Source organism: Schistocerca piceifrons, chromosome 10 (assembly GCF_021461385.2).
Source record: "Schistocerca piceifrons isolate TAMUIC-IGC-003096 chromosome 10, iqSchPice1.1, whole genome shotgun sequence".
Taxonomy (NCBI): domain Eukaryota; kingdom Metazoa; phylum Arthropoda; class Insecta; order Orthoptera; family Acrididae; genus Schistocerca; species Schistocerca piceifrons.
In genome coordinates, this window is record NC_060147.1 from 129,160,512 (window position 1) to 129,175,339 (window position 14,828).

Sequence of the window (14,828 nt, forward strand, 5' to 3'; positions counted from 1 at the left end):
TGTATACTGACCTGTAACATGGTGACAGTCCGCCCCATTCTTGCAGGTGCATTTATTCTGGCAGTTGAGGCCATACGTACTGATAGGGCACGGATGCTCGCAGGTGAGTCCTATGTAACCTGGCCGGCACAAGTACTGCCCAGTAACGTGGTCGCATGCACGAATACCTGCAGAATAAAACCACAAATCTCAGTGGAACCAGAAGCACTGGTAACAATTGGCGAAACACTGAAATGAAATCTGTATACGAAACACTAAAATGAAATCTGTATACCGAAAGAAGATAATACACGCACATTTCAGTTGTTCAGAGCAATGAGGCAGATAACACCTCGGAGCTGCAGACTAAACCAGATATAAGTTAAAGCATCCACTAATGACATTTTAGCAAGGCTTAGAAATACATCTAACTTTCAGATATGACGTGCAAGCTATGAAAGCTTTCTCTAGTATGGTTAAGGAAATTGAGAAGGTGCTGGGAGCACAGAGATGCAGTAACAGGAGCAAAGGAGGAGAACAGAATGAAAGAGAACAAAAGATCATGTTCTGCCATACATTGGTGCAGCTACGACAAGAATCAGCCGATCGAGCTCATATTCATTAAAGACAAAAAAGATGCACCATAAAGGAATTAGCCAAGTGGTATGTAAATCAGTAGAAATGTACATGTACAGACAAACAAATGATTATAATTTCAGAAAAATTGGATGATTTATTCAACAGAAATATCTTCAAAAAATTGAGCAAGTCAATAACACGTTGGTCCACCTCTGACCATTATGCAAGCAGTTATTCAGATTAGTATTGATTGATAGGAGTATCACTCCTGGTTGTTACAGCAATACTATGGGTGACAGTCAGGTTGGTGTCCCATCGTTGTATAGGGCATCTCCAGATGCATCGTCAGCCTGAAGTCCCATTGACTGCAGTAGAATTGTCTTCAGAGAGCCCTGCTTTGAACACAGTCCTAATGACTAATGAAGACCTCTCTGGACATGCCCCAGACAGCGTTGGAATAACAACCTGATTGTTGCCCACCACACAGCTTGACAACCAGCAGGTATTATCTGGGGTGCCATTTCATTTCATAGCAGTACCCCTTTGGTTGTCACGAGCGGCATCCTTACAGCACAGTGGGATGTCAATGATATTCTGAGCCCTGTTTTGTTGTCCTTCATGGCAAGCCATCCTGGAGTTACATTTCAGCAAGATAATGCCCGCCCACACACGGTGAGAGTTTCTATTATTTGCCTTTGTGCTTGCCAAACCATACCATGGCCATCAAAATCCCTGGATCTCTCCCCAATTCAGCACATCTGGAGCATTATGGGCAGGACCCTCCAACTGGATGGAATTTGGCACAGTATGTCTCAGGAGGACACATCCAACAAACCTATCAATCAATCCCAAACTGAATGACAGCTTGTCTAAAGGCCAAAGATAGATCAACACATTATTGACTTGCTTAACTTGTGAGGCTTTTTCTCTTGAATAAATCATCCATTTTTTTCTGCAATTGTAATCATTAGTTTGTCTGCACATGTACACCATATCTACCAATTTCTGTCCCATTTGGACAATTCCTTTGTGGATTATTTTTTTTTTTTTTTTGCCATGGAGAGTATTTCAACCACCTGCTAAAAATGAAGAACCTTCTATGCAGTTTAAAAGCTAGCCTTGGGCTTCATACATCTGGGGGTCTGTCACATTACATGGAAATATAGAAAAAGTGACATCAGACAAATGCAGCACTGTCTTCCTACATTAGATGGAACGTATATGTAATGTAAGTGTGTGCTTCTGCTGACACCTTTCTACTGACTGACACTACCCAGCAATGATGGAAAACTCCCACCAAGTCTTACCAGTGCAATTAACTTGCACCACTGTGGTTCACCCTGCTGCTAGCACACTTCCTCACCAGGTGGTGATATTAAACTGGTTTGTGTTTCACATTGTAAGCGTCACCCCATGTTCTGAAACTTGAGCTGTGATTGCCTGCTTCGAGGTGACTCTACCAGTGCTGTGTTTGACTGTTCTTTGTTAGGCAGCTTCTTGCACCGTGTACATCTACTTTCACATCTCCATCTACATTCATATTCGGCAAGTTACTGTGAAGTGCATGGCAGAGGGTACTTCCCATTGTACTATATATTAAGATACAGAGCACGGGAAGAATGACTTGTTAAATGCCACTCTGCAAGCTACAGTTACATGGACAGTTTCAAATGTTTGAAGAATCACCACCAAAACATGAAGGCGTTCCCATGCAATAATAGGTTATCCTTTATGAGTGAACACCTGACACATCAGAGCTCTGGGTAGAGATCTGTGATGGGACTTCTCTTTGCTGTTGTTTCCATGTAATGATTGATAAGATGGGAAATTTTAAATAATAATAATAATAATAATAATATCATTTAAAAAATCAAGATGTGAAAAGTCATTAAGTACCTCATAAAGTAACATATGAAAGCAAAGGAAATTCATGCCAATTTCCTTCAAGTTTCCAAGTTGACAACAGAGTTTAAATTTGGTCGGGACAGCTTAGATGACGATGCGTGTAGTGATTGACCAACATGTGCCTCTAGCGCAGAAATTATTGCAAAAGTGCATAAAATGGTCATGGAGGATTGCCACTTGAAAGTGGAGAAACTGCTGATGCTGCAGAGATGTCACCTGAATTAGCATATCACATTTTAACATTGGAATTGGATATGAGCAAATTATCTGATAGATGGGTGCCACAACTCTTTATGTAGGATCGGAAATCCATCAGAATGGAAATGTCCAAACAACATTTGAACTGTTTTTATAGCAACCAACAGGACTTTTTGTGCCAGTTTGTGACCACAGAGGAAACTTGGGTCAACTACTATATCCTAGAGACAGAACAACAGTCGAAACAGTGGAAACATATTGATTCAATACCAACAAAGAAAACTAAAGCAGTAAAGTCGGCCAGAAAGATCATGGCATCAGTTTTCTGATATGCAAAAAGGATTCTGCTGATAAATTATCTTCCCATTGGTCAAACTACTACAGGACAATACTACACTAACTCCACATACCAATACAGCATCAGATACATGAAAAAAGGCCAGGTTTCGTAAGCAAGAACGTCACCTCCCGTCAATACAATGTGCACCAACATGCAAGTGTCATTGCTATGGCAAAAATATATGAAATAAGATACGAATTGCTGTCAAACCTGGCTCTGCCACCTGATTTGGCTCCATCAGGCTTCTATCTCTACTCAAAGATCAATCTGTTTTTGGTGGACAGATATTCTCTTCAAACATAGAACCGACAGTCTTAGCTGATGGGTATTTTGCAGGCCTGGATGAATCTCATTTTCAAGAGGGGATCTAGCCACTGGAACATCACTGTACCAGGTGCATTAGTGTACACTGAGACTTCACTGAAAAATAAGAAAGTTTCACTGAGGTAAGTCATTTCTTTCTGTTCCATTCCAAGAACTTTTCAAATTACCCCCATAGATTAGGCGTATCTTTGCAATCACTGCAAATCGATACAGGGGGGCAGCCAAATGAAAATGAGACAGAAGAAAAGGAAGTAAGTAAATAAGCTGATCAGTATCTCAAAAGTAACTGTCATAACTGTTAATACATTAATCACACTGAGACAAGATGGTCAATGCCTTAATGGAAAAATGTTTGCTGTTGCCTATGGAACCACAATTGTATTCAAACACACTCCTCTCTATCGAAAGGAAATGGACAGCCACAAGTGTCTTTCTTCAAGGCTCCAATAAATATGGAAATCACAGAGATAGGGACTGCATCAAGGAAGTGTAAGGGATTCCCAGTGAAACTCCTGTAGTATATTCTAAACAACAAAATGCCTGCCCACACATTACCAAGGTTGTTTCGAATACGCAGCTTATTTAAAATGTATTGGTACTGCTATTTGGGGAGCAAAATAACTGATGATGGTCGAAGTAGAGAGGACATAAAATGTAGGCTGGCAATGGCAAGGAAAGCGTTTCTGAAGAAGAGAAATTTGTTAACATCCAGTATTGATTTAAGTGTCAGGAAGTCATTTCTGAAAGTATTCGTATGGAGTGTAGCCATGTATGGAAGTGAAACATGGACGATAAATAGTTTGGACAAGAAGAGAATAGAAGCTTTCGAAATGTGGTGCTACAGAAGAATGCTGAAGATTAGATGGGTAGATCACATAACTAATGAGGAAGTATTGAATAGGATTGGGGAGAAGAGAAGTTTGTGGCACAACTTGACCAGAAGAAGGGATCGGTTGGTAGGACATGTTCTGAGGCATCAAGGGATCACCAATTTAGTATTGGAGGGCAGCGTGGAGGGTAAAAATCGTAGAGGGAGACCAAGAGATGAATACACTAAGCAGATTCAGAAGGATGTAGGTTGCAGTAGGTACTGGGAGATGAAAAAGCTTGCACAGGATAGAGTAGCATGGAGAGCTGCATCAAACCAGTCTCAGGACTGAAGACCACAACAACAACAACAACTGCTAGTATTAACTGTAGCTGCCACTTCATCTGTAACAATTAGCCATCACACTTTTCATTTTCTGTACGCAGCTTTTGTTTTCGTGAAAAGCAGTAAAGGAGTAGGAATGTGTATAGCTGGTTCTGGACGCACCGTATATGACCTCAGGGCATCTCTGCTTGCAGCCCAGCCCGTAGAAGCCGAGCTTGCACGGCTGTGTGCAGTCGGGGCCCTCCCAGCCAGCAGCACACACGCACTCCCCGGTCTGCGGGTCGCACGAGCTGTTGTTCTGGCAGATGCAAGTCTCCGAGCAGTTTTCCCCGTAGCTGCCTTCCTCACATCGGGTCTCGCAACTCACACCTGTTCCAGGGAAGACAACACCAGGCCAATGTTACGGCAGTTCTGTAGGTACAACAAACATACAAATGCATGCACATGCACACACACACACACACACACACACACACACACACACACACACACACACTCTCACACTCACTCTCACACTCTCTCTCTCTCTCTCTCTCTCTCTCTCTCTCTCTCTCTCTCTCTCTCTCTCTCTCTCTCTTTGTGTCAGTGTTACGGACGCACTCTATATCCAATAAATTTCTTCACAAGAAAGACCCTTTGTCAGTCATAACCTAAATTTTCATGTAATAAAAGTTGGTTCTGGTGTAACGGAGCAGACCCATTCAAATGAAAGATAAAAATGATTAAAGCTGTCTGTCTCTTTTCCAAATCATTCATATTACTTATCTATATTACCAATCAACCATCCCAGAACCAAGACCCAAGACCCACTTGCAGGGTGCATATCTAATGGCTTGTGGGGGGAAGGGAGGGGTGAGAGGGGGGAATGGAATATTTTGGATGATTATTGACCGAATTTAAAAATTTGAATTCTGTCATAATCTACTCATTAAGAGACATAATCCTGCACTGAAAGTTTGACAGAATAAGACAAGTATTAATGACAAAAATTGTGCGTAACTGACGGCAAGGTAAAATCCAGACTTTATTGATCCAGTATTTGAGAATGAGAGCACTCAGGGACTTTCAACAATTTTACACATAATTTCAAAACTTTATGAAACTTTTTATCCTTGACAATCACCCTCTCCCCCACGACGATATGGTGAAAGGAAAAAGTTTATCACTTGCCAGAGCCACACTTTCTCTTTTCATACACTAAAACTTCAACATCAGACAAGACTTTTAATTTATACTTCTTTACTGTCAACTCTATCCCACATCACAGTTTATGCACAGTATCCACATATATACTAAATTTACCTGCAAAATTATATCACTGCATGACACACAGTTCAGGAGGTAAAGCATCATAAACACAAGATGCAGGAAAAACTAGTTTTTGCTTAAAACAGAGTGTCTTGAACAATAAAGATTTTACATGCTAAGTGTCAAATATTTAACTCATTTGTAAATTAATGTGACGTTTGAAGCTGTTTTGTGCATTCAAGTTCAGTTCTTTAAGCAATCTGGAGTTTACTGGTAGTTACTCTATCAGGTCTGTCTCTGTTGTTTCCCTTTACCAAAATCACAGTAACCCTGCCACCCCCAATTCTCTGAAGAATCAAACTCCACTGAATAAAACATGTTCAAATATCTGATTATTTTAAAAATGAATTAATGTGTTAAATACTTGGTATTAAGCATTAAAACATTTCAGCAAGAAAATGTTTGAAATTATGTGTACAGTTTATTGGAAGTCACTATACCTGGGTGAGAACAACAAAGTGACTGACATGAAGCTGTTTACAGAGCTGCTACCATAGGAACAGTTAATCAGAGAATGCAATTGATCGCACCTTCTGTTCCATTCAGTGTTGTTAATTCTCTATGCTACAGCTACTATAACCAGTTGCAGACATTTGAAGCCAGTAGCCTAAACAGCTGTGATCCTTTTCATTGTGTACTTTGTTTCCCTTTGTTGCAAGATTATTTTGTGCCATAGAATGTTTGAAGCCTGCAGCAGAAGGGTACAGTAAAGTATGCCTGCTAAACAGAAAGTTCAGCAATCTTCTTGTGTTTTCCATGACCAGACACGTGAATATTGGTATGTGAATATTTTGAGAAGGAGAAGTGTGATTATATTGTCTCTAATGAAGATTGTCAAAAGAACTAAAGACACTTTGAAGATCAAAATTTATAAAGATAAATACTGTGCAGAAGGGAAAGAGCCTAGCTCATCCAAACTGTGGACACCAGGTAAAAGGAGAAGAATAGAACAACAATTAAGAAACTTGGGCTCATTCCAACAAGATGCTATTCGTTGCAACGTACACAAATATTGTCATAGAACAGAATAACCAACTATAAAAAAAAAATATGCATTACTCTTCCCAAGGCAGAATTATTCAGTGGCAGCAAGACTTCTTTATTAATGTTCGTCAGAGTCCTCTGTTTTTGGTGATGTTGGAGTGTGGCATTTTCAATTTTTAATAAACACTGTTAAAGTGTCGTTCAAAGATATTGTATGGCTCAATCACATGTAGATATATGCCATCATTCCACCAGAAAAGACTGGACAGACAATAGTACATGCAGACGTTCTGCTGTTCTTCCAGGGAGGGGCAAAGGAATTACTATGTTGGCATGCCGAAATTTCATCTGGTTTCATACCTATCTGACGGCTCATTTACAAATCGAGGAAAACAAAAGTCTATCACGAGGAGATAAACCATGATAGTTTTCTTAAATGGTTCACAACAAACTACTGGAAAACTTAGACCAGCTGTCTGTCACTGTAATGGCTAATGCTGCTTACCATTCAATTACTGAAGATAAAGCTCTGACGATGGCAACGTTGTTGAGTGGCTGAAATGCTACATTGTGAAAGTTCAGGATGATTTCCATCAGATGGATACAGTGAAAACAAATAAGCTACAGTTCCAAACAGTTTGTTGCGAATGAAGTGGCTAAACAACATGGCCACACATTCTCAGGCTTCCACCATACCACTACCACTTCAAAGCCATAAAAATGTTTTGAGAGGACATTACCATTATTTGGCAACAAATAACAAAAACTTCACTGAGACAGAGATTCAGAAACTGTTAGAGGAAGCAGTGGCACAAACAACAACAGAGAAGAGAAGTAATGTTTTACACCACACAGAAATGGTGTAATCAGCAATTCTTGCACAGATTAGAACACACACAATGGTCATACTGATGAAGAAAGTGACTTTGAACTATGTAGCATTTGTCCTTTGCCATAATTTGTTTTTATTTTATATGTTTGTGTTTCATATTTTTAACTGAATGGTGTATACTGCATTTCCTCAATAAATATCATCTTCTTATTAAGGAATGCTCCCCTGCACAAGTATTATGTACTGCATGCACACTACAGTATTCGTAAGTATGCAAGTATTTTATACTATTTTACGTTTGTGAGTTATTGTATTTAAATGAACATTTCAGTTCTATTTCACCACCCCTTTCATATTGAAAACATCAATTAAATGTATATTTTTCTGATTATTGTAAAAAAACAGTCTGCTTCCTGTTGCAGTTGTTGAGATACATAAATAATAGTAAAATAGAATCACAGGAATGCATTCATTAAGTGACAAGGCTACTACGATCCTGCAAACCGAACTCAACACTGCACGTTAAAATGCATCATGAGAAGGTAGTCAGTACGCAACTGCACAGCTATTGCACATACAGCCATGTGGCGTGCGAACACACCTGCTAACAAATAACATCGCACCTTAACACACTCAACTGTCTTCCAGTGTCCATCGCTTTGTTGTTCCAAGTCAGGTATAAGTGCTCTCATTATCAAATGATGGAAGAGAATACTCTGGGTAATTTGTGCTCCATTTTAATAAAACCTAATTTATCAAGCACGGCAACGTTTATGACATCATACATTCTGAACTGTTTGTCGGGATTTGTTGATACTGGTCCAAAAAAAAGTTGCAAACAGAATTACTAGTAAATTAAAATGTTGTGCCCAATAATGAAGTTTTGTTTTCTCTCATTATTTTTTAAGGGTCATGGGAGTGGGTGGTGTGTCAGTGAGCAAAAGTTTTGAAACTGTGTACAAGGCTTACTGGAAGTTAGTAAATGCCCTCATTCTCAAATACTAGAAAATATAATCTGGGTAATTTGCATGCTGTGAGTTATGCTTCCTCGAGATATAGACATAGTTTCTACTTTCAGTATTTGACTCACTGTGTTACACTTTTAAGAGATTGTATCTCTTAATAAGTACTTCACAACAGCATTACAGGAAAAAATATGTTTACATAATTGACCTCATCAAAAATATGAAAAAAAAAAATGCCTCAAAGTACCTAAACAGACATTTACAAAAACAATTTACAATATAATTTCTACCAATTAGAAATTACTATATAATGACTAATAGAATGGTCTATCAATGACCCCCCCCCCCCCATCTCTAAGCCCCCGTAACAGGTGTCCCATGTCCAGCATGATGGAATCTGTGTCTTCAACTGTCTGTGCTTTAGCTTGTCAAGAAGGCTAAGCCAGCATCCTTTCAGCTCAGGATAGACAGAAATATTCAGTAGTTGTGGTCAATGACGTTTTGTCAAGTCACGTACTACTGCACTATTTCCCCATCTTCAAGGAAAAAGAGATTTCATAAGATGCAGACATACTCTACAACTGTGCCAGCAGAGCTAAGCAACTACACTGGACACACAGAGGTTCGGACTCACCCTTCCACTCGGGCTTGCAGATGCAGCGGCCCGTCTCCGGGTCACAGCCGATGCTGTTGTCATCGTGGCACTGGCAGATCTGCGTGCAGCCGTGGCCGAACCAACCCGAGTCGCAGCGTCGCTCGCATACTTCCCCGACATAACCGGGGCGGCATGTGCATGTTCCTGCACACCAGTTGTCTCAAGTTAACTACTCTCCTTCCTGCAGACACAAGTGCACTTTTTATATCGATAATCTTTTGCATGCAGAGGCCCACAGCTGACATGAATTTCTTGGAGGAAGTCACTTTCCTGCATAAGCAGTGGCTTTATTTTTTAAATAAATCATATCAAAGTAAAAATTGTTAGTATATACCATAAAGCAAATTCATGGAAAAGAAATAAAACTTCTAATGTTAGGAAAAAAATATGCTGTGAGAGACAGCAACAGACTTGTAGGAGCAGTTTAACAGAATGGACATTGCCCTCAAAATATCTTACAAGATGAACATTAAATGTAGTCCAATTAAATCAGGTAATACTGAGAGAATTATAGAATGCATCTGCAAAGTCTCTCCAAATCAGCGAACTCCCTGTATCTTGCATTGCTGGGGGTGGAACGTTGGCAGCACATTCGTGTCACTGCATAAGCTAAGGGCTGGGTTATGTTGGGGGATGGAATTCAACATCATTACAATTAAAACAATTAAATTAATTGACAGGATTACGCCAAGGAGATGGGCTATCACCTGTCCTCTTCAACCTGGCACTTGAGAAGGTAATGCGGGATTTCAACAGTGAAAACATCGAGGGCATTCAAATTAGTAATGAACACATTACATATCTGGCCTATGCAGACGACATTGCACTATTAGCATGCACACAAGAAGATCTGAAGAGAAGTATCCAGACCTTGGAGTTATTGGCAGCTGGGATCGGTCTACAAATTAGCTCTGAAAAGACAGAGTATATGACCATAGGAAGAAAGATCCAGAACTCTCAAGATTTAATCGTGAACAACACCAGGTATAAACATGTGAAAGAGTTAAAATACCTCGGATCATATTTTACAGAAGTAACATCAACTGAAGCAGAGATAAAAGCACGACTGCAGGCGGGAAACAGATACTGTCACTCTCTAGACCCTATATTAAAATGTAGAAGTGTCTCGCAACAACTAAAGCTACGATCATATAAGACATTAATAATGCCAGTAGCACTTTATGATTCTCAAACCTGGAGCACTCGAAAACAAGACCTTAAGCGACTGCTAACATTTGAAAGGAAAGTCCTCAGGAAAATATTTGGACCAGTCAGAGATCAGACTACTGGAGAATGGAGAAGACGCCATAACACTGAATTAGAAGAGCTGTACAAGGAGCCTAACATCTTGGGAGTGATGAGAAGCAAAAGACTGCAATGGGCTGGACATGTTGTTAGAATGGGGGCAACAAGATGGCCCAAAATCACAATGGACTGGATCCCGTCAGGCAGCAGACCAGTGAGAAGGCCTAGAAAGAGGTGGATCGATGGAGTGAGGGAAGACCTGTTGCAGCTGGGAGTCACGGAAAACTGGAGACAGATAGCAGAAGACAGAGACGCATGGAGAGCTCTAACTGTGGTGGCGCGCGGTCCTCTGGGCCTGATCGCGTGAAAAAAAAATTAATTTATTATATTAATCACAATTAAATACACTGTACTCATCAATGTTTTTCACTTTCTTGAAGCCATAGTTCAACATGTTAACATTTATATGCAAACACCAATACCAATGTTTCATGTGTAACTCAAATGCAGATAATCCATTATCACTGTCTTCAGATCATCTACATCCTTTTGGTTATTTTGATACACAAACTTTTAGTCACACCTCAAAGGAAATAGTTGAGTGGAGACAGATCCGGTGAGTGTAAGGACCAAAGCCCTTTGAAAGTACTCTGTCTCCAAAGATTTCATCTGAAAGTCATAGGGACTAGAGTGCAGTATCAGCAGTAGCATTCTCTTGTTGGAAAAATGAATGACAGATTTCATTTTAATGGATAAATTATCTGGGAACAATAGACATTGGAAATAAGCATATTATCGAAAAAGATCAGCCCCGTAATTCACACTCGCATTATGGCAACCCACATTCTGATTTTCTATGCATGCAATGGTGTTTCTTTTAAGTCATGTGAATTTTCTGATGACCTAATTCGTGAATTTTGGGAATTAATGTGGCGATATAGGTGAAACCAGGCCTCATCAGCGAGAAAGTTTAGATCTAAACACCAAATCCATCCCAGTTAACCAATCGCTGAAACCATTCACAATGTGCTATTTGTTTTGCATGGTCCTTATTGGACTCCACAGCATGATGTCTGAAATGTCCTCAACCTTCTATTTTGTTAAAAGTGTGGTCCTGCCAATTTGTGGTACGTCGTGGACTGAACAAACTGGAATTTGTGAATTAAATCACATACAGTGTCAGAATGTGGATATGTTGAAGCACGAAAACTCAATCTGAATTGCAGCCTCACATGTTCCGTATCACTTCCTCCTGCACAAAAAACCACTTCCATTAAAAATGCTGTCTCTGCAATAGTAAGCATTGTCACTCCACTCACCTTACACGAGACAATAACACAACTAACAGCTGCAACACACACGCAACACTACTACCCCACCCTACCACTGCAGGTCCACAGAATACATGCAGGTAAGATCTGAATGTGCTGTCAACCCTATGTGCCCTGCAATGCAAAACTCACAAGACATGCTGCAGCGGAAAGACTTTGTGGATGCACAAAACTGGATGATAAAAGTAGTAGATTAGCTTTGTTGTTTGGTCAGAAAACAACTGACGATGGACAAAGTAGAAAGAATATAAAATGCAGATGGGCTATAGCATGGGACTAAAGCTTTTCTGAAAAGAAGAATTTGTTAACATCTATAAATTAATGTGTTAGAAAGTTTGTTGTGAAGGTACCAGTAAACCTCCAGTTCTTTAAAGAATCAAACTCTCATGTATAAAACAGCTTCAAACACCCGACTAGAAATAAGTTACAGTGTTAAATATTCGCTTTAAGCATCTAAGAGAGACGAAGTTTAGGAATTGTTTGAAAGCCTATTTGTATGAAGTCCCTAACTGCTCTCATTATGAAACACTGGATGAGTACAGTCTGGCTAATTTGCACTGCATTTTAAGATAAAGCTAGTTTATCACACATCTCAATATTTACAATGTCATATCTCCTAAACTGTGTGTCATACAATGGTATAACTTTGCAGGTATACTGAGTGAAATGAGGGATGTCCAAAAAATATCAAACCATAGTTTTTATTGTTGAAACAAACAATGGTATGAGGACAGTATGCTCTCTATGTCTGTAGGCATATGTAGTGCACACCCCTGATGTTTTTCATGCTTGAGGAAATGACACTCACTGGCTAGCTGTTGAAAAGTAAGTGGTAGTTATCAGATTTTGTGTTGGTGCAAAATGACAGAAAAAGAGGAACAATGTTATTGCATCAAATTTTGTTTTAAGCTTGGCAATCCTCATGTTGAAACAATCCACAAGATTCAACCAATGTTTCAGGACAAAGGAATGCGTGCCACGTGGATAAAAGAAAGTAGAACCATTTCAATGATGACTGCATATCAGTGAAGAGTGAAGCACCTTCAGGCAGGCTCTCAACATCCACAAATGAGGTTGTTATTGATCATGTAAGAATGCTCATGATGCATGATAGATGAATTACAATCAGAGAACTTTCAAACGAGGTTGTAATTAGTATTGGATCCCTTCATTTCATTTTAACATAACATTTACATCTCGGGAGAATCTCAGCAAAATTTGTGCCAAAGTTGCTAACAACTGAGCTCAAACAACTTCATTTAGAGACACTGGAAACTGTGAACAGTTATCCCAACTTTCATAACACAGTGATCACTGGTGGTGAGTCCTTGGTTTATGGGTACAATACAGAAATGAAGATGGAGTCACTGCAATGGAAGCATCCATCATACCCGAGACCCAAAAAACAAGGCAGTTCTGACCACCTTTTTCTAACTCCAGTGGCATGGTCCATCAAGAGGATAGCCCAGATGGTGCTTATGTCAATAAGGTGTACTACCAGGGGTCCTGCATCACCTTCATAAAATGGTGAGATGCAAATGGCCAGACTTTATGGCAGTGGGCACCTTCACCACAGTGAAGCACTCACTCATCATTCTCAATAATTCAGAGTTTTTTGGCGAAACACAACACAGCTATGGTTTGTCAGCCTCCCTTTTTCCTTATCTAGCACTGAGTGACTTGTGGTGTTTCCATAAACTGGAAAAGACACTGAAACGGACCAGATTTCATAACAGGGAAGGCATTATGCAGAATTTGACGGGGCAGCTGCACACCTTTCAAAGGACTCTTCCCAGCAATGCTTCCAGCATTGTGAGAAGTGTGTAGAATCTGAAGGGGGCTACTTTGAAGATCATCAGCCTCAGACAACAGTATCATAATAAAGACTGATCTTATTCATATAAGTAAAAGTCTGATACTATTTGAACAGCCCTCATACATGTAGATAATGTCTGCAAAGTGTGTAACCAATAGAGTTAGTAGTACCAATTCAAAAACAACAGTGAAGTGCATAGCTGCAACACTAGAAGGAAAATTTCTCTGGTATCTTTCTTCGTACTTGTACTGGAAATGTTGGAGCATGCCCTTGTAAAGTTCTCTCAGATATTTGTCTGCTTCAGTGAACAATTTTTGCCACTTTTTCACATCTGCTCCTGCTTTTGAGGTTAATGGATGTGCTGACCTTTGCTCATCTTCTACCAAGTCCATTTTTAAATTGCTCACACCACTTGAAAACTGTCTTCAGCATTATTATCGCCATACCCCAATTTCAACATTTAACGATTTTCTTTGGAACTTCTCTGCAGCTTGGAACACAACTTAATGTTCAGGTATTGTTTGTAATCCACAACATGCAACACACGTGGTAAACACCTCCTCACTCTAGTGTCTCTGGATGCTGATTAATAAGTCAGACTGTGTTCTAATTCAGTGCTGTCTGTCTCATCAGATAAGATGATCAGACAAATTAATCAAATCATGGAGCATCAGTAGCAGCTGCTAAAAGGTTCATTCACCATAATTTTTGAGCACATCTTGTACGCCAACTTAACAACTGAGCAGTGATTGTCTTACCTCATTACATTTACAAATTCACCATCAACTCACCATTCTGCGGGTTGCAGGCGGCACTGTTCAGACAGTGGCACTGTTGGGAGCAGTTCTTGCCGTAGTGCTCCTGATTGCAGGGGCGGTCGCACTGCGTGCCCTCCCACCCTGTATTAAAAAGAGTGCTCAAATAAGTAATTTAAAAGCTTCACTGGGTGCTCTAAATAGAGCTATGCAAGATAGAAAGTGTATTAAAAGGAAAATTCACTAGTGAAAACTGTAAAACTATGAGACAGTAACTGTCAAGTAATTACCTTAAAGAGGTAAAATATTTAGTATTGCTGACAGACACACACTCTCATGAACCAAAACATTATGACCACCTGCTTAATAGGGTGTTTGTTTACCTCTGGAATGCAATACAGTAGCAACTGTGTGTGGCATCGATGATATTCATCTTCAGTGGTTTCTGGAGCTATAAAG

The 14,828-nt window shown here is 39.8% G+C and overlaps 1 protein-coding gene across 2 annotated transcripts in view; it reads right to left on the reverse strand.

Moving 5' to 3' along the window:
- LOC124718828 (protein draper) overlaps nucleotides 1-14,828 on the reverse strand; it is a 403,131-nt gene that overhangs the window by 24,776 nt on the left and 363,527 nt on the right. For both annotated transcript variants that reach the window (XM_047244450.1, XM_047244449.1), the window contains 4 exons: nucleotides 14,406-14,513; nucleotides 9,202-9,366; nucleotides 4,641-4,847; nucleotides 12-167 (listed from right to left, as the gene is read on the reverse strand). In XM_047244450.1, the coding sequence (XP_047100406.1) occupies nucleotides 12-167; nucleotides 4,641-4,847; nucleotides 9,202-9,366; nucleotides 14,406-14,513 (636 nt within the window). The remainder of the gene's footprint in view (nucleotides 1-11; nucleotides 168-4,640; nucleotides 4,848-9,201; nucleotides 9,367-14,405; nucleotides 14,514-14,828) is intronic.